The sequence below is a fragment of the Zingiber officinale genome, chromosome 1B (genome assembly GCF_018446385.1).
Source record: "Zingiber officinale cultivar Zhangliang chromosome 1B, Zo_v1.1, whole genome shotgun sequence".
Lineage (NCBI taxonomy): Eukaryota > Viridiplantae > Streptophyta > Magnoliopsida > Zingiberales > Zingiberaceae > Zingiber > Zingiber officinale.
In genome coordinates, this window is record NC_055986.1 from 145,347,156 (window position 1) to 145,369,959 (window position 22,804).

At 40.9% G+C, this 22,804-nt stretch overlaps 1 protein-coding gene, 1 non-coding gene and 1 pseudogene across 2 annotated transcripts; 1 reads left to right on the forward strand and 2 right to left on the reverse strand.

Annotated features, from left to right (window-relative positions):
• Nucleotides 1-3,204: 3,204 nt before the first annotated feature.
• Nucleotides 3,205-3,277, reverse strand: TRNAR-UCU. Its single transcript has one exon. It is a non-coding gene; the product is annotated as a tRNA-Arg (tRNA).
• A 917-nt stretch (nt 3,278-4,194) lies between these two features.
• LOC121983707 (uncharacterized protein At2g39910-like) lies at nt 4,195-11,658 on the forward strand. Its single transcript, XM_042536358.1, has 8 exons — nt 4,195-4,326; nt 4,404-4,857; nt 4,950-5,036; nt 5,590-5,780; nt 8,096-8,291; nt 8,699-8,763; nt 11,189-11,290; nt 11,370-11,658. The coding sequence occupies exons 1-8, from the start codon at nt 4,265-4,267 to the stop codon at nt 11,488-11,490; spliced, it is 1,278 nt and encodes a 425-aa protein (XP_042392292.1). The 5' UTR covers nt 4,195-4,264; the 3' UTR covers nt 11,491-11,658.
• Nucleotides 11,659-11,865: 207 nt separating this feature from the next.
• LOC122043178 lies at nt 11,866-16,027 on the reverse strand (annotated as a pseudogene).
• Between the last annotated feature and the right edge of the window lie 6,777 nt (nt 16,028-22,804).

A 22,804-nucleotide genomic window follows, 5' to 3' on the forward strand; every position in this document is an offset into this window, starting at 1 on the left:
CCTTTTTGAGAAGGCTTTTCACCACCCTTATATATATACATCTCATAATGAGTTTGCATGGATCAACACCGACACCATATTATTTTTGATTGATATCAAAAGTGATACTGATATGAAAATTTTAGAACTTTCTGAGAAGATTTAACCTTATATACCTTATTACAAATTAGTCGCTCAGAAATGGGGCAATGTGATTTACCCTGTGACTAGTAATTAATAAATTAAAATATTACTTATACTACAAGATAGAGTCAGAAACTTTGTCCCTACGGATTTTCAGAAATAAAATGTTTATAATAAAAATAATCTCTACAAGGATTAATAAGATAATATGAAAAATTTCAGTCCAAACTAAATTCTTCTAAATCCAAATAACACCAAATGGATATACAACATCCACATCAATTACTATTTTGAACACATTTGAAAGAAATGAAAGATGTTCCAAAAATTCATGTTTGCATTATTTTTCTGTATTTACTAATTTAATTATTCTGTCCTCTTTTTTAAATTGACAACTGCAGTGACAATTTTACCATCAGGGGTATATAGAATGCCCCCACTCTCTCTCTCTCTCTCTCTCTCTCTATGTATATAATTTCTAAATTTTTTGTATAGTTTTATTGCTAAACTGTTTGCCTTCCTGGGAATAGTGAATAATTTGTGATGATTTCTTACTTTTTCCGATGCAGCATTAGGGCCATTACTTTTCTAAATATTCACAATTACGGAGGCGGGGCATATCCATGGGGCCACCTTAAGCCTGAATATCTGGAAGAGGTTTGTTATTAATTCAAGTATTATGTGTTATAATCTGAAAGATAACATTAGTGAAAGAGGGTGAAGTTATGGAGGAGAACTGGTTATCAAGGTCCCAAGGTTCATTCGAAGCTAGAGTTTTGATCCTCAGATTGGAATAAGATGTGCCACTAGTGCTGACAGCCAACTGGGATTTTGGTTTAATAGTAGGAAAAATCGAAGGATGAAGAAACAGGGGAGGAACTAGGAAGAAGAAACTACTCTTAGCTTGCAGAAGTTGGAGATGATGGAGTTGTATTGATCAGGTGGCTCGTGAGGGGGACAAGAGAGGAAGAGAAATCTAATTGGAAGTTCACCAGATCTGTTGCTGTCGAATCACATTGAAATCATTGTTGATTGTTGAAAAAACTCTATTGGATGTTCCTAGGCACGTGCCCTTGCTCAATGCAGGAATGGAATGCAATGCCTTACCTGATACAAGCGAGACAATATGTTATTCAAACTGTGCTAGTTACAATAGTGAAAGGCTCCACACACGACAGACACATAGTTATCAGATTACTTGCTTCCATATTCTAATATGATTCACCAATGTTGAACTATATTATGATTTCATTAGTTAAATACTTGTTAATGGTGCATACATCTCTATCGTTCATTATTCAAATAATCAATCATGTAGTGTAAGCATATCTTATCCATTATATAGTTGAGTTGATATATGCATTTTCCAATGGATGCAGGTGGATCAACTGTTTCATTCCAACTCCAGTAAAACTTGCTATTAGAGATGCATAAAATAACTGTACGAAAGACATTTAAGTTCCAATTTCAATGGAATAACATACTTCTCCTTTAACAGAAAAAATATTATGAAGCACATCCTGATGATGGGCTGCTGGAAATATTTGGCTTGAAGCAAGGATGGCATGCTTACTGTGTCATGAAACAACTTACATATGCCAAGCACATTGCTCAGGTAATAAAGTTATCCTAGATCTTTAAAGTTTAAACTATCTGGAAATTGTTTAAGCAGGTCTATCGTTTATGCATGTTTTGGGCTTAAAACATTCATGTTTGAATTTTGATCTGTTTGTTGTTAGTCTTTATCTTCTAGTTCGGTAGGCCATTTAACACTACCTCAGCATGGAGATCTGTAAAGCCAAATTGTGCATTCGGTCTTCTATACCATCTGTACTCATTCTTTATTATCAAGTGCATCCTTTTTCTTAAGAGCTACCCACAACCACAATGAGAGAGAACTGACCTTTTCCATACTTATGCGCCAAACCTAGAATCACTTCTATTAAAATTTTATTTGTATTTTCTATATACAAGCTTGAGATTCATAAAATTAATGTGAAAAGGTTGTCTACAGGAAAAACATAAATATGAGTCGAAGTAGGATTTATAGTGCTCAGTATGCAAGTTAAGCGAGCTCCTAAATAAATACCGGATGCCCCTTTTCAATATCACTGTCACCCCTTCACGAATTAGAGAATCCCGTGAAAGGGAGCTTGTGCTTAGTTGTTGATTAACTCCTTTAGTTTCCGTCAGTGTCAACCGCTGCTTATTTGGCTAGATAACGATGAGTCCTTGTTCGGTAAAATCTACATTCTGTAGCCACTGAGTTGCTTCAATTTTCTTTGATCATCTAAATCCAAAACAACTTCTACTCGCAGGCTGCTGCAATTAAAGTGGAATTCCGAAGCAATGCTTGTTTCATGGGGAATGAAACTTTTATCCAAGTCGATGGAGAATCAGGTAAAGTGAAACTTACAGAAGAAAGAATAACTGAGATGACGATAGAGAAGCTTCCATTTCGACCAAGCTTCATAATCGGAAATGAAGCAACTGGCGATGCCACTTCGAAGAAAAAGAAAAAATAAATATATGTATATATGAAAAATAAAGAATGTTGTGTGTGACGGATGATGTTGCTTGTATTCTGGTGACAGTTTTATGTATTTAATTGAGAATCTTCATTCTCGCAATGAACTTAATAAAAGAGGGCATTGGTTGGCTTGTCATCATATGCATATTATCAGCTTAACATGTGTACATAACAACAGAAACTCTTTTAAATTTTAAATATGTCAAACTATTTTTCAAAATTTTAAATTCTTGTAATTGGTGCATCAAGTCCCATGCTACCATGACAAAATGATAAGAATGGATTTGAGATCAATTTGTATATTATGAAATCAATATGTTTGGCCATTTACACAAATAAATTTCTTAATTGTGGTTTGACTAAGATAAGAGAGGTTTGATGATACTTAACAATTTAATTCACTAACTAATGGATATCTTAAAATAGCACTGGATGAAATTATGAGATTAACACATATAGCTTAGTTATTCAATTCAGGGATTTATGTATTACCTGAAACAATTACTACAAACATATTGATCCAAATAATAAAATAATGCGCAAAAAAGTACCACGCCTGGTGGGATTCGAACCCACAATCGTTTGATTAGAAGTCAAACGCCTTATCCATTAGGCCACAGGCGCTTAATTATTGATGTTCAAAAATAGATAATACAAATTACTTTTCATTTTAACCTGTCTGTCCCTAAATTAATGATATCTTTATTTAAAATTATTGTCCAATGATTTATAAATACTGAAAGTTTCAATGCAAAATGTATAATGATAATAATGAAAAACTTAGTACCTGGAAGATAGAAAAAATTGAGAAATAATCAGGGCATGTAAAAGTTTTATATTGCATTAATGAAATAATTCTACAACTTGTCAAATGATTTGTATTTTTATAGAATGAAAATCAAGGTTATAAATGGTACAATAACTTAGAGCACCCACATTAGTATTAGTATTAATGTGTGAGTATTAAAACACATAAATAATATTACAATTAGTGTCAATTAGAATAAAGATAATTGAGCATGGGATATGCGCATTCTATAATTTTTTTATGTTTTTTTTCCTGAGGTTATATTTATCCCATCTTGATAGTCTCCATTTTAAAAGAGAGATAAACTATCAAGGGTTTTGGCCGATAATAATAATGTATGTGAGGAGAGATGGATATTTCATATCACTGATAATTAGTTCAGACCTATTGATAAGAATACCTTTATATAAACTAATTACGTACCGTGTGATCGGTCTAGTTCCATATAAATGTCATAGTTAAAAATTAAATCATAAATATCCGAAAAACAATTGAACATTTTACCGTTACACCATAATCCCATGTCTTATATATTAACGTCCATGCCCTTTGAAAGATTGACAGTGAATTAATTGGAGTCGGTACTAAGGATCATTAATGTAGCGGATATGTATTTTTCATAGTGAATTAATAAAGGAAAATATGATAATTTTCAACGGGCATGTTGGAAACGAAAGAAACAATTAGGGGGTAAATAAAAAATTCCTCTTCTATTGTCTTATGTCTAATCCTTGTCCATGGACACTAATGTCAATGCGCCGCTTCTAGTGTCCTAAGAAAGGCGGCGAAGAGCCCCGTCGTTCATGGCGCCGCCCGCTGCCGGAGAGCCCAAATGCTACTATATCTCCCGCTCCCTTCTTCTCCGGTATGCTCCTTCTACCTCCCCGCTCCTCGCTTTGCCAAGCCTCCTCACTCCATCCCCTCATTCGCAATCTCGTGCAGGTTATCCAAGCCGATTCGAGAAAGCCTATCGCGAACCCTATACGCCCCTCCGGTGGGATCCGACGTCTCCATAAAATTGATCCTCGAGTCCCTCCTCCCTTGCGAGGGCGAGCCTCCGGCGGAGGGATTCCCGAAGGAGGTAATGGATTTCGTTCTCTGCTGTGCAGCCCTAGCTGCGGCGGAGGGCGATGACTCCCCGACACTTTTCTGGGTTACCAAAGATCTCATCTTAGCGGCGAAATTGTCTTTGCGGGAGTTATCGAGAGCTGCTTCATTTGAGTCAGAGAGGGAGATGCTTGTCGAGCTCATGCCAGACGTGTTGTCAGTGGTGAAGGGGGTGATAAAAGAGAGCAGTGTGGATACGAAGTCGGAGGATATCTTCGCTAGCTCCGCCAAGACACCGGTGGATTATGCTATTGTCGCGGCCCACCAGTTCAGATGGCTCGTTTCGCAGGTTTCTTTCCTTATATTACGTTTTGTCTACCTTCATCTTGTATTGCGGGAATGCAGACTCCTCTTTTACTAGTATCTTGATGATTGTTTCAGGTTGCCTACCCTGATTTGGGCAAGTTGTTGTGGTTGGTAACTCCGTGTGCTCTGACATCTTTGGATCACTGGTCAGCGGCAGTGAAGGTTAAACAATTGCTTATTTTTCTTGATTGTTTGAATTTTCAAGAATTAATTTGCATAAGTATATAATAGTATATCCTCCTTTCCGGTGTCTGTTATTGAATCTTTAGCTACAATTCATAGGAAGGTGCTTTCTGATGTTGGAGTAGCATATTTTTCATGTTTTTCTGGTAATATAAAATGGGACACCTAGTGTACTCAAGGGGAGTGTTAGACTTTTGATAGTTGAACAGAATTTTTTTTTAAAAAAAGGGCTAACTTTTTAGGGTTTAACATTTTTGTTGGCTAGCATGTTTTGTAGGTCTTTTGTTTTTTCTTATTGCAACTTACATGTGATTACTGATAGCTTAATGCACTCACTTGAATTCATTGATTGTTGTTAACTTGGGAATCTCATATCCACCACAAGTATTCACTTAGTGTTTATATGCTTATTTATGTTGCCATATGGCAAACTTGATATTGATAAGAATTCTTATGGTAGTCTCATTCAGAGCATAATATCCGGATTTACAATGAAGTAAAAAAACAACAATTTTCTTAAATAAAAACACAGGAACAAGGTATTGCCAGCTTTATACACATAGTGAAGAATGTCAATGCAGCTGAATTAAGTTGGTATGAGGAAGCAATACTCGACGTATGCTGCAGCAACATTCCTGCAGCTGATGAACTATGGCATCGTGTTATTGAAATATCTGTGCTTTTGTTGACATCTACACAGAAAGCAAATCCTCGCAGCCCTTGGTATGTTGTATAGTTGTGCTAGTTCTTACATCTATTCCACACCTACAGTTTTCGTGATATTATCTTAGTGCTTCAACATTCATTATGTGTAAATTGCATTTTATTACTTGAAAGATTAAGGTGCCAAACATGAGCAAAATTCAACATTATGTGTCTGTATAGCTAGTCATTGTGGACTCAAGAAGAATTAGTCTCCATACATCCGACCCCTGAGTGATACTAGAAAATATTGCATTTACTAAAGTAAGAAATTCTTTTGTCCATGTTTCCTCTTAAATTATAGCAAAAAGAGTTTCTTTCAATCTTTAATATTGTGAACATTAGCATGGTATTAAGAGTTCCATGACCATAAGTTTGTCTCCGAATGTTTCTCTGAGTTGCTTATGATTTTCTTGAAGCTTGACATATGTATAATGGATCCTTATAAAAGTCTCAAATAAAAGAATAAAATTTAAATTCTTTTACTTGGATAAGAAGGATTGTCTGATTTGTAATGTTGCATTCTTACAGTCTTCTTTCCACTACTTATGAATGGTGGTATCTAGTCTCATCCAAGTCTACAAAATCATCTTGCATAATTACATATTGGATTGGCTTAATTATGGGCTTAATAAACAGATAGGATTCTCTTCGTTAGCACGTCTAGGAACCTGCCACTGACAATGAAATAGTAAATAAATAAAAAAATCCTTATGCCACCCTATAAAAATTTACTAACAGCACAGCATGATGCTTCAAGTTAATCAGGTCTTGTATATGCTATATTTTGGTCCATTGAGTTGGAAAATGCAATCTAAGAATGATGCTGCTCTTAACTGAAGTTTGAGAGTTTACATAATTATACTAATAATAAACTGTAAGTTGAATATAAGTTGTTTACTTCAGGAGCGAGGAAAAAAGGATCATTGAATCATGTATCAAAAACAGCAAAACTGGACACTATCTTGTAGTAGAATATTTTCAACACATTTTGTAACGACCCGGCCCATTTGGCGACCCTCAGGTTGTCGACCGTCAACCGTCGGCCGTGCCGTTACTCACTAGGACTTTCCACCCTTGGCCAGTGGATTTTTGCCTCCCCCAGGATTCGAACTCTAGACCTCCAGGCTTAAGTACTAGAGTTTATGAATCCTGGTAGGCCGCTCACTTGGCTACTAGGATTCATAAACTCTACTACTTAGCCTGGAGGTCTAGAGTTCGAATCCTGGGGAAGACAAAAATCACTGCCAGGGGTGGAAAGTCCTAGTAAGTAACGGCACGGCCAAAGGGTCGTCGGCCGACGACATGAGAGGTCGCCAAATGGGCCGACAACATAAGGGCCGCCCAGGCGGCCAAAGGGCTGGGTCGTTACAATAAAAAGGCGCCTTTTTATTGTAACGACCTGGCCCCTTGGGCGGCCCATTTGGCGGTCCCTTGGGCGGCCCAACTGGCGACCCCTTATGTCGTCGACCGACGACCCTCGGCCGCGCCGTTACTCACTAGGTCTTCCCACCCCTGGCCAGTGGATTTTTGCCTTCCCTAGGATTCGAACTCTAGACCTCCAGGCTAAGTACTTGAGTTCACTTGGCTACCAGAATTCATAAACTCGAGTACTTAGTCTGGAGGTCTAGAGTTCGAATCCTGGGGAAGACAAAAATCCACTGGCCAGGGGTGGGAAGATCTAGTGAGTAACGGCACGGCCGAGGGTCGTCGGTCGACGATATAAGGGGTCGCCAATTGGGCCGCCCAAGGGACCGCCAAGGAGTCGCCAAATGGGCCGCCAGTTGGGCCGCCCAAGGGGACGAGGGGCCGGGTCGTTACAATAAAAAGGCACCTTTTTATTGTAATGACCCGGCCCCTTAGGCGGCCCAACTGTCGTCGACCGACGACCCTCGGCCGTGCCGTTACTCACTAGGACTTTCCAGTCCTGGCTAGTGGATTTTTGCCTCCCCAGGATTTGAACTCTAGACCTCCAGGCTTAAGTACTAGAGTTTATGAATCCTAGTAGCCAAGTGAGCGCCGCTAGTACTTAAGCTTTGAAATCCTAGGATTCATAAACTCTAGTACTTAAGCCTGGAGGTCTAGAGTTCGAATCCTGGGGAGACAAAAATCCACTAGCCAGGGCTGGAAAGTCCTAGTGAGTAACGACACGGCCGACGGTCGACGACCCGAGAGTCGTCAAATGGGCTGGGTCGTTACACATTTATTCATTTATCATGTATCTATCTCAATTATATATAAGCTTTGAAAAATCTTGGCGTCTTGTGATGCAGCATCTGTTGAACTTCATAATCTATGCTATAAAATTGCAAATTTCCCTTCTATTTTATTGTCAGGTTTGAGAGGATGCTGAATGAAATGCTAAGCCATTTGGAGCGCCAACCTTTTAATAAGGAACGTCGTGTTTCATGGCTTACTCAAATTGAGCCAGTTTTTAGTGTAATGGGTCTTTTCATACTGGCACACTTCAGCAGGATTTTTCCTCTCTTCTTCCAGTGGATGCATGCTGATGATGAGGACACCATTCTCCTGGTATGATTTTAACTGCATCTATTCAATTTACTGCAATACTAGTTTAGTGGATATTGCTTGTACTTAGTTTTCGGTAATTCAATGATAGGTTTTGCTTTATTCAACATTTTACATATAAATTATATTTATCTGATACATATCAGCTACGCTAGAATCTGGCCGATGATTATATGCTCTTTTCATCAATGAATATTTGTAAAAACACTACTTAGATCATCATAAATGCTTGTGAAACTAAATATAAATTCATCTTGGGAATTGGGATAGGATTGTTTTTTTTTTAATCTGTCATGATATTTGTTTCAATATAATGCTTGTGTCAGGAAATGAAATATTGATTACGCAGCATGTTATCTTTTACTAAGGGCAGCTAGCTATTTTAATTTTATCCATTTATGCCTTTGCAGGTTCTGGGACGGCTCCATACTATTATTAAGTTAACGTGGATACGGAAATCACCACACTTTGAAAGGTTAGAGAAAGAAATCATGCATTTATTTTATACACATACACACACGCCGCATAGTGGGTGGCCTCAAGGACATGAGGTCGATGGTCAAGGTGATGTGACGGTTAAGAGTCAAGATTAGATGACTTCTCAAAGTCGAGAAGTACATGCCCCAACAGAGCATTCCTAGTCGACCCAATAGCCAGCTGGGCTCCCAGGGCTTCACCCTTCACTTCTCCTAGGCATGGATCCTAGTATACTTTTGGTTGGCCCAATAGTCAGCCATACCCTTAGTCTATTCTCGGTTGGCTACAATACCGGCCGGATTCCTAGGACTCAATTTCGCATCTCATGGGCACAACCCCTCAGTTTATTCCCGGCTAGTTTCAATGACGGTCGGAATCACAATGACGGTTGGAATCACAAAACACGGTTGCTTAATTCTTAGGGTCACCACCCCCGGTGTATTCTTGGTCAGCTCCAGCATCGGTCAGATCCCCAGTACACTTCTTATGGGTATGACTCCCAGTCTACTCCTGGTCCGTCCTAGCATCAGTGGGACACTTAGGGCGTAGCTCCCCAGTTCTTACTTCTCATGGGCATGACTCCCAGTCTATTTTCGGTCGGTCCTAGCGTCAGTCGGACACTCAGGGTTCAGCTCCCCAGTTCTCATATCTGATGGACATGACTCTCAACCTACTCCCGATCGGCCTCAACATTGGCTGGACTCTCGTCAGGAGACAACATTGTCAGGGAATCATAACTACTTGTTAGAAAATAATGGTTATGTGTCAAAAAATATTTCGATACTTTGCCACATGCGTACTGCAAAACCTTCTCTTACTCAATGGAAGTCGATCGTACATCCTCCATCACTCGACATGATCTGATACCAGACTTTCTCTGATCGCTTCATTATTGCGGAGGTTATGAGGGGTGGTATAAAAAGAGAGGTTCTCTTCGTTGGCCAGTACACGCGCACACACGCATCTCATATAGTTCTACATTTTCGTACACTTTTTGTTTGGTCTCTTTTTGACTTGAGCATCGGAGTGTCTACGCCAGGGACCTCTTCCCTGGTTCTCCCTCTAACGCCCCCGTGTGAACTGTTTGTGGTGTGTGTAGGTTCATGGACACCGGCTCCCCTTGTTCCGTTCAAGGGCCAAAAGCTTGCGGCGTATCTTCGGTTTCCAGCCTCCCTGACCTCTCTTCGTCAACATTCTTGCCATTGTCACCGGTTCTCCCATACTCAGCTTCTCCCTCTCTCTCTCTCTCTCTCTCTCTCTCTATATATATATATATATATAGAGTTTTATCACTAGCACTGCATAATATCCTTTTTGCCTATCCACCCGATCCGACTTACGCATCTCTGCCTTACCTCGTCTTTGTTATGGAGCTGGTCAGAGCAGCAATGTCGGTCCCGGATCAAATTGTCGTCCTTTTAGTCTTTATCCTTGCTTTATTCAAACTTTAACTTATTTTGTGCAAAAAGAAAAGAGCGTCCCATTTTACCATATCATCAAGGGGACATCCTATGTTGATTTTTTATCAAAAAGGCGTCTCACTCCCTAACACAATTGTCTTCCAGTACTGTTCATCTTCCACTTAAATCCTGAATTGGTTGGACACGACGTGCCAGCTACGAAACTATATAGTGGCCCAGTTGTAGATCTCTAAATGAGTTTTGATTTGATATATTATGTGTTGCGTGTTTCAATCCGAATCAAAAGTTATGACCTTTCAATAGTTTAATATATTCATCAACTATGTAGTAGCTACAATTTCATAGATGTTATAACTGAGTTGCTAGACAGTTGTAGCAGCTACGATTCATAGTTGCTATAACGTGAATGTCATCCTAAATTTTGAGAAATTATAACTTTTGATTTGAATTTAATCACGGGACGTATAATATATCAAATTGAAGCTTATTCAGACATCTACAACTGGTTATGGGATGAAACCATAACAATTTATTTTAGACTCAAAAAAACGGCGTTTGAATCCTTTTAGAAGGTTTCGAACAATTTTAGTTTTTTTTTTAAAAATATTGTAACAGCTAAGATTTCACAGTTGCTATAATTTTATAGCAACTACGATTTCTGAGTTGCTACAAGAGACCGATGAGTTCAGGATTTAGGCGGGAGATATAAGTAGGATAATAATGAGAACGGATCATGTGGACATACTTTTGATAAAAAAATAAAATGGGATACCTTTTTGATGATTTGAAGAAAAAAAAAAGATCCTCTTTTAATTTTTGCCCGTTTATTTTTATAAGTTCCCTTCATGTTTACCAGAAATACCCGCTGACTTTGCTTGATGTATTTTTTTTTTAACACAGACTTTGCTATTTAACTGCGGGTTGTTCTTTCCTCTTCTTCCAAACCAGTTCCCTATTCCTTCCTAGTGAACTTATGACAGTTGCTACTGTTTGTCTCCTCAGGTTGGTGGATGAATTGACTCTTTTATACAAGGAGACGGCTGTAAGAAAGAACCGAGAAGTTATTCGCCACCAAATTCTTCGACTGTTGGTGTTGCTACAACAGTAAGAAACTGCTGTGTTTAGCCGTCTTGTGTTACATTCCATTTATTATTGGCCATCTGATTTCTGTGTGCCTTGTTAGGTGCAAAGGATTGCAGTTTCAAAAAACCTGGGACAAGCACAAGAATGATCCAGACTTAACCATGATGGTATCTTCCTTTAACAATCTCCTAAACGAGACTCAAACGACAAGTACAAGGTAGCCGTGATGCCTCGCAGTATACTACTATACACGAAAAGTTATGTTCCAAAAGCTGCCCAAAAAGAGAAAAATGAGAGCTTTCAAAGTTGATAGAACTTAAAACCCTAAAGAGTTCTCACAAGGTCACTATTGAAGCTTTTGAATGCTATTTCCTCTGATCGACTATGAATATAGTTTTGATTAGGATTAATAGCGATACATTACAAGTTTAATATATAATAAATAAATTTAATATATATACAAAATTGATTTATACTGAAGTTTAAATAATATATAATAAGTAAATTTATTATTCAATTATAAAAAAAATGATTTATACTCAAGTTTGTGGACATCAAACCCTTGCAGCTATCCATAGCAGCAGCAAAAGAGTTTCTCAGTGACGGTTAGTAGTTGCGGAGTTAGACATCTGCCAGTAACTCTCTTGCAGAGTTACCAACGTCTGCCTGTAACTCCTTTGATAAGCCTCCTGCATCAGTTTGTCCCCGGGTTTATGATGCTGTGATAAGATATTTAGATTGTTATTTAGGTATTTATGGTTTGATCCTTAGTTATAGTGTATTTGTAGAAATTTTTCTTTCTAATGAGAGTCGTAATCAAAGGATGTTGGGCTCTTGGACTGTCCGCTATGCGTATTTTCTTGATTTATCTTGATGGTTGATAAAAAAATTTCGTAGGACCGGATCGATCATCCATGGATAGTTGATGAAATTAATTAAAATTAAAATTATTATTATTATTATTTTTTACTGCTTGTTCTGGCTCTATGGATTGGACCATGGCAACAGCATCCTAAGTTATTTCCAAAGAAGAGTTGTGTTACAAAAGACGATAGGCTTTTGCTTTGGCGGAACGATATGACCTTGGAGAGTACCTCATTTGTGACATCCCAAAGTCCATCACTTGCAAGTATAAGAAATTCGAAAGAGCCATCGACTGTCTCCACCTAGATGGTTGAACAGGTTTAAGAGTAGAAATCTGGTGATCAGAATATGCTATTTGAATACCAAACCTGTATTTCTGGATCGGCAACAACAACCTGCTTCAAGAGTCTGTCCCTGGCTGCAGTTGACCACTTGATAGCTTGAAAGATCAATGTGTGATGTAGATATAATTGCATTCTTGGTACCAGCCCACATCACGAAGCCACCAGCTTCTTCAATTCGTCGTCTGTCATCTGTTTGGCCAGGCTTGTGGTCTCCTGAGATGGCGATAGCAGCCATAAAGTACAATATCAATATCTGAAAAAAGCTATGAACAAAGAAGCTGGCTTTGTAATCTTTGGTAACATCATTTTACCTATTTGATGCTTTCAAGCAATAACAAATTCTGTCACTTCTTCATATTGACTCATTACTGCTTACCTAAAACCACCGTTTGAAGGAAGAATTTCTTTCTCAAATAGAGCTTCTCTAGATAAATGATCGTTGAGAAGAATAGATAACAAATAACAGCATTCATTGACAAAACTATGAGGTTGTGTTAACAGGCAAAACTTTCTTGAATCATGGCTATCACTAATATCTGAACATAAACATGGAAGGTTTTCTTTTATGTATGGTGTTTTAAGAAAATGTTTATTATCCATTGTGATTCAACAGACTTAAAAGCAGTACCATGTGTTCATGTTAAAGAAAAAAAGAACCTCATGAACAAATTTCAATTAATCCAACATGCAATAACACAATATTGCAGAGCATTTCCAGTTCGTGTTCCTTATTAGATAATAGTTTGAAGTCTCCGATTGAGGAATTCAATTTATAATCTCAAAAGAAGTCAGAACGATCTTATAAATATGGACTTTAACCTTTCTTTCCCCTACATATAACAGCCATAGAGTCCCCAACATTAGCAACCACCAAGCGGTCACCAACAAGGATAGTTGTTGAGGCAGTTGAGCAAAGCATCATGACTCTGATTATTCTCGGATAATTTGAGAAATTCTGAGTCTGTATGTGTATGTATCGGCTACAAAATAACAAAGTCAATCCCAATAGCAGATAATATAATATAGTATATAAAATGATTGTGATTTTAACATTGTTGAAAAAAAATGACAAACCTATAGAAAAACTTCGGGTGTTGAATCAAATTGGTGAAAAGATTTTGTTTTACATACTCTTTTGCTCGAGCACCACCATGACTTGGCAAGTATCATTCAATGTGTTTAATTTGTTGAATCAATATATGACTTGATGTAATTCACATAAATAAAGTATCATTCAATGTCTTCCTACAGAATGTTCTAATTTGTATAAAGCTAAAACTATTTATTGTTATAAAAAAAAAATGCAAATTTGGTGGTAGATTTGTTAATATCTCAAAAAGTTGATGATAGATTTAGTAACCAAGGCATAAGAATGAATACCTCAACTAATACTAAATTTTTCATGAACATACAACTCAGAACCTTAACTAGAGATCAAAGGTGAACAGAAGCACGAAGGCATCTTATCCTGTCTGAAAATGGAAAAGATGATAAACTGAGATAAGGCTTGGAAGTTGACGAGGCGAAGACTCGACGCGGTCCTGCAATACAAAAGCGTTAGTGTCGGGCCGGGAAGGGATTCCCAGCGTTGGTCCTCCAACCCTCAAGTCAGTTTCCGGTGATGTGGAGAATAGTAAAAATGCTATAACCAAGAGCGTGTAGAATAACAAAGTTGTACATACCTCCGCCTATAGATGGGAAGCCCCTTTTATAGTGCCACTATAGTGTCTATGCATGCATCTCCAAGTGTGTGCACATTTTCCAAAGCATCCTAGGAAAAGATAAGTCAAAAAGTGTCTTAGACACCTTTTCTTAAACGAGCATGCAAATCCTTGATGTGATAGACCGGAAACTTCTAAAGTATGATTTGTCTGAGGAACATGCTTTGTTGTTAGTGACACAAACTTCCAAAAGGGTACGAGGAGATACGGGTGCGGGTCACGCTGTAGGTCAATCGATGTCAGCTCGGCACGGGATGCTCCCGCTCGCTCGTGTTGGACAGAACAATCTCCCTTCACTCGACTTCTCTATGGAGGGCTGCTTTTTACCCGAACGAACATGTCGCCCGCTCGTCTCTTAGTCTTATGCTATTCGCTTGGCCTTGCTCGTCTGTTCGAACATGTCGTCCGTCTGACCATAACCTGCCCGTTCGGCAAACTTTGATGCCTTCCTTGATTTTGACCTTCGAGTCAGCCGGTCTTCCTTGCTTTGACCTCCACATCAACTGATTTTCCTTGCTTTGACCTATCTTTGGTGGAGCCCCTCTTCATCATATCACAAGTCTTCCCTTCAAGTCTAGTTGAAAGAGATTGCAAGTCCGACTGACTAGACAGTTAGTGTGTTCTGGAACTCTTTCTTCCCAACTGGGCGCCCTGCGGTTTAGAGCCACCGCTCGGCTATTGTCATTGCTGTTCTTTCTACTCGCTTTGGCGTCCCTGAGTTTAAAGTCGTCGCTCGGCTATGTCACTGAACTATTTTGTTGAGAAGTTAACCTGCCATTGATCGGCCGTGTTGGGATTTAGAGCCGCCGCTCGACTATAATGTTCATTGGCACAAGAGTTTATAGTCGCTGCTCGACTCTATCATGGCCAACACTTAGACATTTTTTAACTTCCTTTTGATCTCTGCTCCGATTACTCACTCCATGTAGTGCCTTTTAATTACCGCTGACGTCACCATAATTTCTCGAAAACTGTTCAAACCCTTAACCATTAATACAAAGCACGCTTAACCATGGCCTTTAATCATGTCTTCTCTTTTCTCATTAATGCAGCTTGTAACCGAATGTCACGTGTCACTTTCTCCTCACCGCCGCATATATAATGTGGCAGGCGACTATTTGGCTTTGATGCGACAATGCCTCTTTGAGTTCAACAACGCAGATCAAATCTCATTTTCCAAAACCCTGGATCGGACGGCCTAGGACTGCTGCAAACAGGGTTTTAAGACCGTAACTTCCTCTCTTCATCGCCTATCATCTGCTTCCTCTGTTCTTTGCACCTACTTCATCACTGACAATCTTTCAGTAGTAAGCTCCCCCCCCCCCCCCCCCCCCTTTGATTTCTTGATTTCCCTCTTTTATCTTATGGCACAACCTACCTAGGCTGTCCCTGGGCTATAGTACACCACCACTGAGTTCAATTTTAACAGCGATGAGGTCAACTAAATGAAACTAACCTACCATTTTCCCGACGATTACCTCCATCACCTTTCCTTCTGCTTATGTCCGTCCTCATATGCCTCCAGACGACTTTCTCTCTTTCTTCACGAATCAATTTTACATCGGTATCTGCTTTCCCATTCACCCCTTCTTCTATGAAATTTGTCAAAATTTCCACATTCCCTTGCATTAGTTAGTATCCAATTCCTTTAGACTATTGTGCGGGGTGGTTATTTTATTTCGTCTATACGTGATTCCCCTTGTGCCTACCATTTTCTACTATTTCTATTACCTAAAGCTTTCTGAGACGGACACCTTCCTTTTCCAAGCCCGAGTGGATGCTGTATATTTTGACAAAATGCCCTTCTCGAATAAGCACTGGAAGGTCATTACTTCTTCGTTCGTTTGCTCGGTCGGCCCGCCTTTCCTACCGGCTAGTAGATAAAGTTGTCCAAACCTCCTCCACTTAGGAGGTATTGAGGCCAATCAGCTTACCTCCAAGCAGCCACAAGTCTAGCCGATCAGAAGTCTCATATAGACAAGCTGCTTCTAGAGGGAGTTTTGTATGTGTTCGGGCTAAGCCCGATCCACACATGGTAGCCCATCCCTCTAGGTACGCCATTTTTATTCTTATCATCTTTGAATCTAATTGTTTCTCTCTCTTTCTTGCAAATCAAATCATGAACCAAGCATTGCTGAGAGGCAAGTGAAAGCTCTCCGATGCGAACATCAACACCAAGGGGGTGGTCGAGTTGGAGAGTCGCGGCCTGTTGCCTGTCGAGCACTCTGAAGAGCCAACCGGCGAAGTAGGGGGAAGTCGGGCGATAGCTTGTGAGACAGCCACTCACACTGGCGACTTGCCGCCCGAGCGCCCATCCATGGTGTCGATTGCGGTCCCGTCCAAGTCGGCTACCTCTGGCGAGACGTTGATCCAGCGCTAAGCGACACCGAACGGAGTCGTCCTCTCGCTTGGCAACTTCGGCTTTGTAGGCCTCCCCTCTTGCAACAACTCTTTGACCCCCGTCCGAGCTCGGTGAGACTTCTTCCTCCGAGCTTCTCGAGGGGGAGGCTATCTTACTGACCCCCCCTCTTCTAATCGAACTCCATCTCTATCTGCGCTGTCGGCCGGGGTGATTTTTGTTGGAGCAATCCCGATGGTCCGCGGGACCATGTGTTTTGGTGTTTGGGCAAAGGGTTTAAGTTAGATTCACCCTTGTATTTGATATGTGTATTTGAGTTGTGCAGGTTTGCATGATACATATGTGACTCAGGTTGATGGCTTCGGGTCCGGTGAAGGATGGAGCATCTGAGGGACCGTGGACAAGGCAGCAAGGACAAGGGTTGAGGGAAGCGACTTCGAGGCATACGCAAAGGATGACATTGGGGACGAGCCCCGGGCTTGAATGCATCCGAGGGACGAGAGCCAAAGGAAGTAAGCTTGAAGGCAAGAGGTCAAAGCTGCAAATGAAGCGTCAAATGAGTCATAAGGGTGAGGGTACGAGTGCATGAGAGATTGCACTCGGAGTAAAATCCTAGTTTTAGGGTTTTACTGTAGCAGTACTGTAGCGTTACTGTAGCAGTACTGTAGCAGTCGACTGGGGCAGTCGACTGGCAGCGAACAGAATGTCTCTGTTCGCTCGGTTAGTGTGGAATCAAGCCGTTGGGATGTAACGGTTGAATTTCCACAGAGGGCAGTCGACTGCATGTTTTGGCAGTCGACTGGTAGGCGGGGTTTTCAACCCGCGGCCTATATAACCAAGGCTTGAAAGTTTGGTTATCTCTGACGAAATTAGACTTGGTTAAGGTCTATATAGCAGTCTACAAGTGCTCAAGAGTTTCCCTTGTTTCCAAGAGGTCTTGGTGAGTTTGTGGTGAGGTTTCTCCACCTACAAGGAGATTTGAGGTAGCTGGAGGTCTTCCGGGGAGTAATCCACCGACGGATAGGGATCGTCCACCTTACGGACAGCCGTGGAGTAGGAGCTTTATCTCCGAACCACGTAAATCGACGTGTGTTGGTTTGCTTGCTCTTTCTTGTTCTTTGTATTTGTATTTAGCTTTCGTATTTGTGTTTGTATTATTTGTATTCCGCTGCGCAACTAACAAATACGTAGAAAGCGATCGATTTGGGGGCGCCGTCTATCCAACCCCCCTTCAAGCCGGCCACCGATCCCCAACAAGTGGTATCAGAGCGAGGACGCTCTCCGTTGGACTAACCGCCAAGGAAGCACAAGATGATCGGCTTGATAGAACCGCCAAAGCTTGAAGGTAGAGGCTTATGGGACATCACATATTGGATGATGAAGATGGAGGTGTTCTTTAATACGGATTGGGACACCATGATGGTGGTAAAGGAACCGCTTGAGGTCCCGAAGGACAAGAAGGGAAAGAAGCTCCAACCACGACATTGGACGGAGGAGCAAACCACACGATCAAAGGCAAACGACAAGGTAATATCTATATTAATTGATATTTTGCCTAATGATGTAATGAGTCTTGTAGGAAAATACAAGAATGCTCATGATTTGTGGAGCAAGATAAAGAAGACTCAATGGGAAGAACCTATGCTTACACAAGAAGAAGAAAAATCCAAAGAAACGAATGAAGAAGCTCAAGTATAGGAGGAGCAACTGGAAGGTGAAGAGCACTCAACTTCCGAGGAGAAAGAGGAGAAGGATGAAGAAATGTCATCCACTAGTGTGGATGAGGAGACATCCGCAAAGGTTGAAGAAAAATCCAAGACAAGTGAAGAGAATAAAAAGGAGGTCTTGGAAGTGGTCAACCTAGTGAGCACCTCCACCGAAACAAAATCAAGAGATTACATCATTTGTTTCGGGTGCAATGAGAAGGGACACTACAAGAGTAGATGTCCATTGGGTAAGAAGAAGGTAAATCCTAAACCCATTCAAGTTAATTTAAACACTAACAAGGGTTGTAGGAAAGAAGAAGCCCAAAGGAGGAGATTGCGCATTGTGTGCTTCACGTGTGGGGAGAAGGGTCACTACCACACCAAATGTCCTAAGAAGATGGAAATTAAGAAGCTAGCATATCTAAAGAAATGGGAGAAGAAGAGGAGCTCGAGTAAAGGGGGAGCTTCAAGGGTAAGGGAGGTATACCCTAATTTGATTTGTAATTCAAATTCAAATTCTTATATTCCCATGCATGTTAGGAAAAATAATGTTAATCATTATATGCCCATGCGAAATTTTGGTTTCAAATATCATGATAGGAGTAGCGTAAATGTCGATCAAAACCCTAGGAGACCTATGCATGATAGACCTAGGCAAGTTAAATTCTCATTACCTAAGGAGAAGAATGTAATAGAGAACCAAGGCATTAATCCCAAGAAGGGGAGGCACATGCCTAGAAAGGGTAGGTCTAGGAATGTCCAAGGTGGACATGTTGACTCTAGGGTTAGGAACCTAGAAAGGGAAAATCAAGCTTTGAAGTCAAAGCTTGATAATTTGGAGAAATTCCTTAAGAGGTTCACTATTGGATCTAAGAGATTAAATATGGTGTTGGGTAGTCAAAGACCCAATAATGATAGATTGGGTTTGGGATACCGATCTAGCACCTCAAAGGCCAAAGAGAGATCATATGCTAGGGTGGCAAATGATCATGGCAAGGGAGGATCATCCAAGGCTAAGGGAAAGTCTTATGCTAGGGTTGCATATGACTATAGCAAGGATGATATGTCCAAGGTCAAGAAGATAAGGAAATCTTCTAAGAGACATCATTGTGATTTAGCCACAATAGATGAGTCACCTAAGGAGGTGGCTAAGGTTAAGAGTTCTAGGGGGAGCTCAAAGAGTCAAATTGGGACCCATGACAAATGGATCTCAGATGGGTACTACTTGGGAGTCTAGAGGAGCCATGGAGTGTGCCAAGTGGTTTGGAGACGGACTTGAGTCTCAAACTTAGGGAATTGACACACATGGGTTGTGTTTCATGTTTGAAAATATGACATTGGGGTCATATAGCATAATAATTGGTTTTGGATATATAGATGTCATATAAACCAATGCTAGGGATGCATTGTGGGTTAGTATGAGCAAATACATCAAGAGGAAGCCAAAACTAGGACTTTAGGTCAAGGTTCAATTGAACTTTTTAGCTAGTTTTGTGTTTTGTGTCAATCTTGGGATTGGTGATAGATATATTTTTATATATATTTTTCCCAAGTAGATATTGATATAATAGACCTCTCCACAAAATTTGGGAATTTTTGGAGGTCTGTGGAATTTCTGGTGCATTTCTGAAGTTGGCCAGAAAAGACTGATTTTTTCATGAATAGTCTACCAGTCGACTGGTACAGTTACCAATCGACTGGTAACACTGTTCACGAGCACAGAATGTCTCTGTAAGCTCATTTTCATGGGGGCAGTCGACTGGTACTTCTGGCAGTCGACTGATACTAGTCTGAAAGTGTTTTCAGCACTGGATTTTGACCGGGTCAGCTCTTATATGTGTATGAAATCCATGGGGGATTAATACATGAGTTTAGGGTCAATTTGGATGACAAGTTTTCAACAATTGGGATATTGTTGGAGAACTTTTTGGATGTTAGGCAAAAGGGGGAGAAGTAAGGTCTAGTTGGGAAAACCTGAAAGTGCCTTTGCGTAGGGGGAGCCTTGGGATAGGTTCTTAAAAAACCCGTTGTAAAAATCCTAGCTCATTGGGGAGCGTAGGTGTAGGGGGAGCCTTGGGATAGGTTCAAATGCATGATGCATTGATTCGGCGTTGTAAGTCCAAGTGTGTAGCCTTGGCATCGTAAGTCCATTCGGCGGAGTAAGTCCAAGTGTGTAGCTTTGGCATCGTAAGTCCATTCGGCGGTATAAGTCCAAGTGTGTAGCCTTGGCAACGTAAGTCCATTTGTTTTAGTATGTTTATTTGCTATATATTTTCCCTAACTTAAACATATTGCCAAACACCAAAAAGGGGGAGATTGTTGGAGCAATCCCGATGGTCCGCGAGACCATGTGTTTTGGTGTTTGGGCAAAGGGTTTAAGTTAGGTTCACCCTTGTATTTGATATGTATATTTGAGTTGTGCAGGTTTATAGGATACACATGTGACTCAAGTTGATGGCTTCGGGTCCGGTGAAGGATGGAGCATCCGAGGGACCGTGGACAAGGCAGCGAGGACAAGGGTCGAGGGAAGCGACTTCGAGGCATACACGAAGGATGACATTGGGGACGAGCCGCGGGCTTGAATGCATCCGAGGGACGATAGCCAAAGGAAGTAGGCTTGAAGGCAAGAGGTCAAAGCTGCAAATGAAGCGTCAAATGAGTCATAAGGGTGAGGGTACGAGTGCATGAGAGATTGCACTCGGAGTAAAATCCTAGTTTTAGGGTTTTACTGTAGCAGTACTGTAGCGTTACTGTAGCAGTCGACTGCATGTTTTAGCAGTCGACTGGTGCAGTCGACAGTCGACTGGTGCAGTCGACAGTCGACTGGTGCAGTCGACAGTCGACTGGCAGCGAACAGAATGGCTCTGTTCGCTCGGTTAGTGTGGAATCGAGCCATTGGGATGTAACGGTCGAATTTCCACAGAGGACAGTCGACTGCATGTTTTGACAGTCGACTGGTAGGCGAGGTTTTCAACCCGCGGCCTATATAACCAAGGCTTGGAAGCTTGGTTATCTCTAACGAAATTAGACTTGGTTAAGGTCTAATTAGTAGTCTACAAGTGCTCAAGAGTTTTCCTTGTTTCCAAGAGGTCTTGGTGAGTTTGTGGTGAAGTTTCTCCACCTACAAGGAGGTTTGAGCTAGCCGGAGGTCTTCCAAGGAGTAATCCACCGACGGATAGGGATCGTCCACCTTACGGAGAGCCGTGGAGTAGGAGCTTTATCTCCGAACCACGTAAATCGGCGTGTGTTGGTTTGCTTGCTCTTTCTTGTTCTTTGTATTTTTATTTAGCTTTCGTATTTGTGTTTGTATTATTTGTATTCCGCTGTGCAACTAACAAATACGTAGAAAGCGATCGATTTGGGGGCGCCGTCTATCCAACCCCCCTTCAAGCTGGCCACCGATCCCCAACAATTTTTGCTTCACTGATCTCCTATCCGCTGCCCCCTCCGGTCAGCGCGGAAGCCACTACTTTCATCATCCGTTCCTCCCCCATGTCCAAGTTCAAGGGCTCGACTGTTTCAGAGCTCTCAGATCCGAGCGGCTGCAGAAGTATCAAGGTCATTATTTGCTTGTCCACTGATGAGTGGCACCACTCGGACAACACCGAGTCGCGCTCCCCAGAGCACCACATCAAAATTCAAGGACCCCTAGTGTAAACCTGGGAAGACTATAGGGCCCGAGCGGTTTCCATCCCGCTTGGAGCGTTTGCTGATGGTTTCACTCAGAAATCAATTGGGGTATGTTTAGCAGAATCTTTTCTTTGTTTCTCCCGATCGACAGTAACCAGCTTCTTTCGATTGCAATTTTGGATGGAGAGTCTGGCAATGTGCAGAGGCTGACATTTTTGGAGCACGAGATCCAGCAGCTACGAGCCTCGGTCGTGCAAGCAAACACCTCACGGGCTCAGGTTGAGCAATTAACTGCGAGGTGGCCCAATTGAAGAAACACTTAGACACGAGCTCTGAGCAGTTGCTGGGGTCCAAGCGGGCCCTGTAACACCCCAAATTTCATAATTTGGAGTCCTAAAAGACCTTATTAAAATCTAGAAATGCTTTAAAAAAATTCTAGAGATTTTTAGGAATTTATAGAATATTTTTATGCAATATTTGGAGGTCGTTTGGTATTTTTACTAAACGAAAGAAGTTTCGACAAAAAAATGTCCAAGCTGAGGCTTGAACCGGCAACTCCTGACCCGAGCAAAACCTAACTAACCAACTGGGCTAGCAGTTATTACTTGATCAAATAAGGGTCGAATTGTATTTAAGTAATAAATAGTTAATAGCAAAATAAAAGGAGAATAAAAGGCTCGGCTGGGGATTTGAACCTGCGGCCTTTGGCTCGGTCAAAACCCGGCTGACCAAGTGATTCAGCTACCGGTTCTGTTTAGTAGAGGTAGGAAATTTTATTTAATGAAGTTAATGGAATCCGGGAATTTAAAAGAGAAACTTAAGGCTTAATTTTCCCGTGACCTAAACCTAATCCTTTTCCCTCCCGATCCCTTCCTCTCTCGCGCGACAAAGGCAGCTCGGGCGGAAACAAG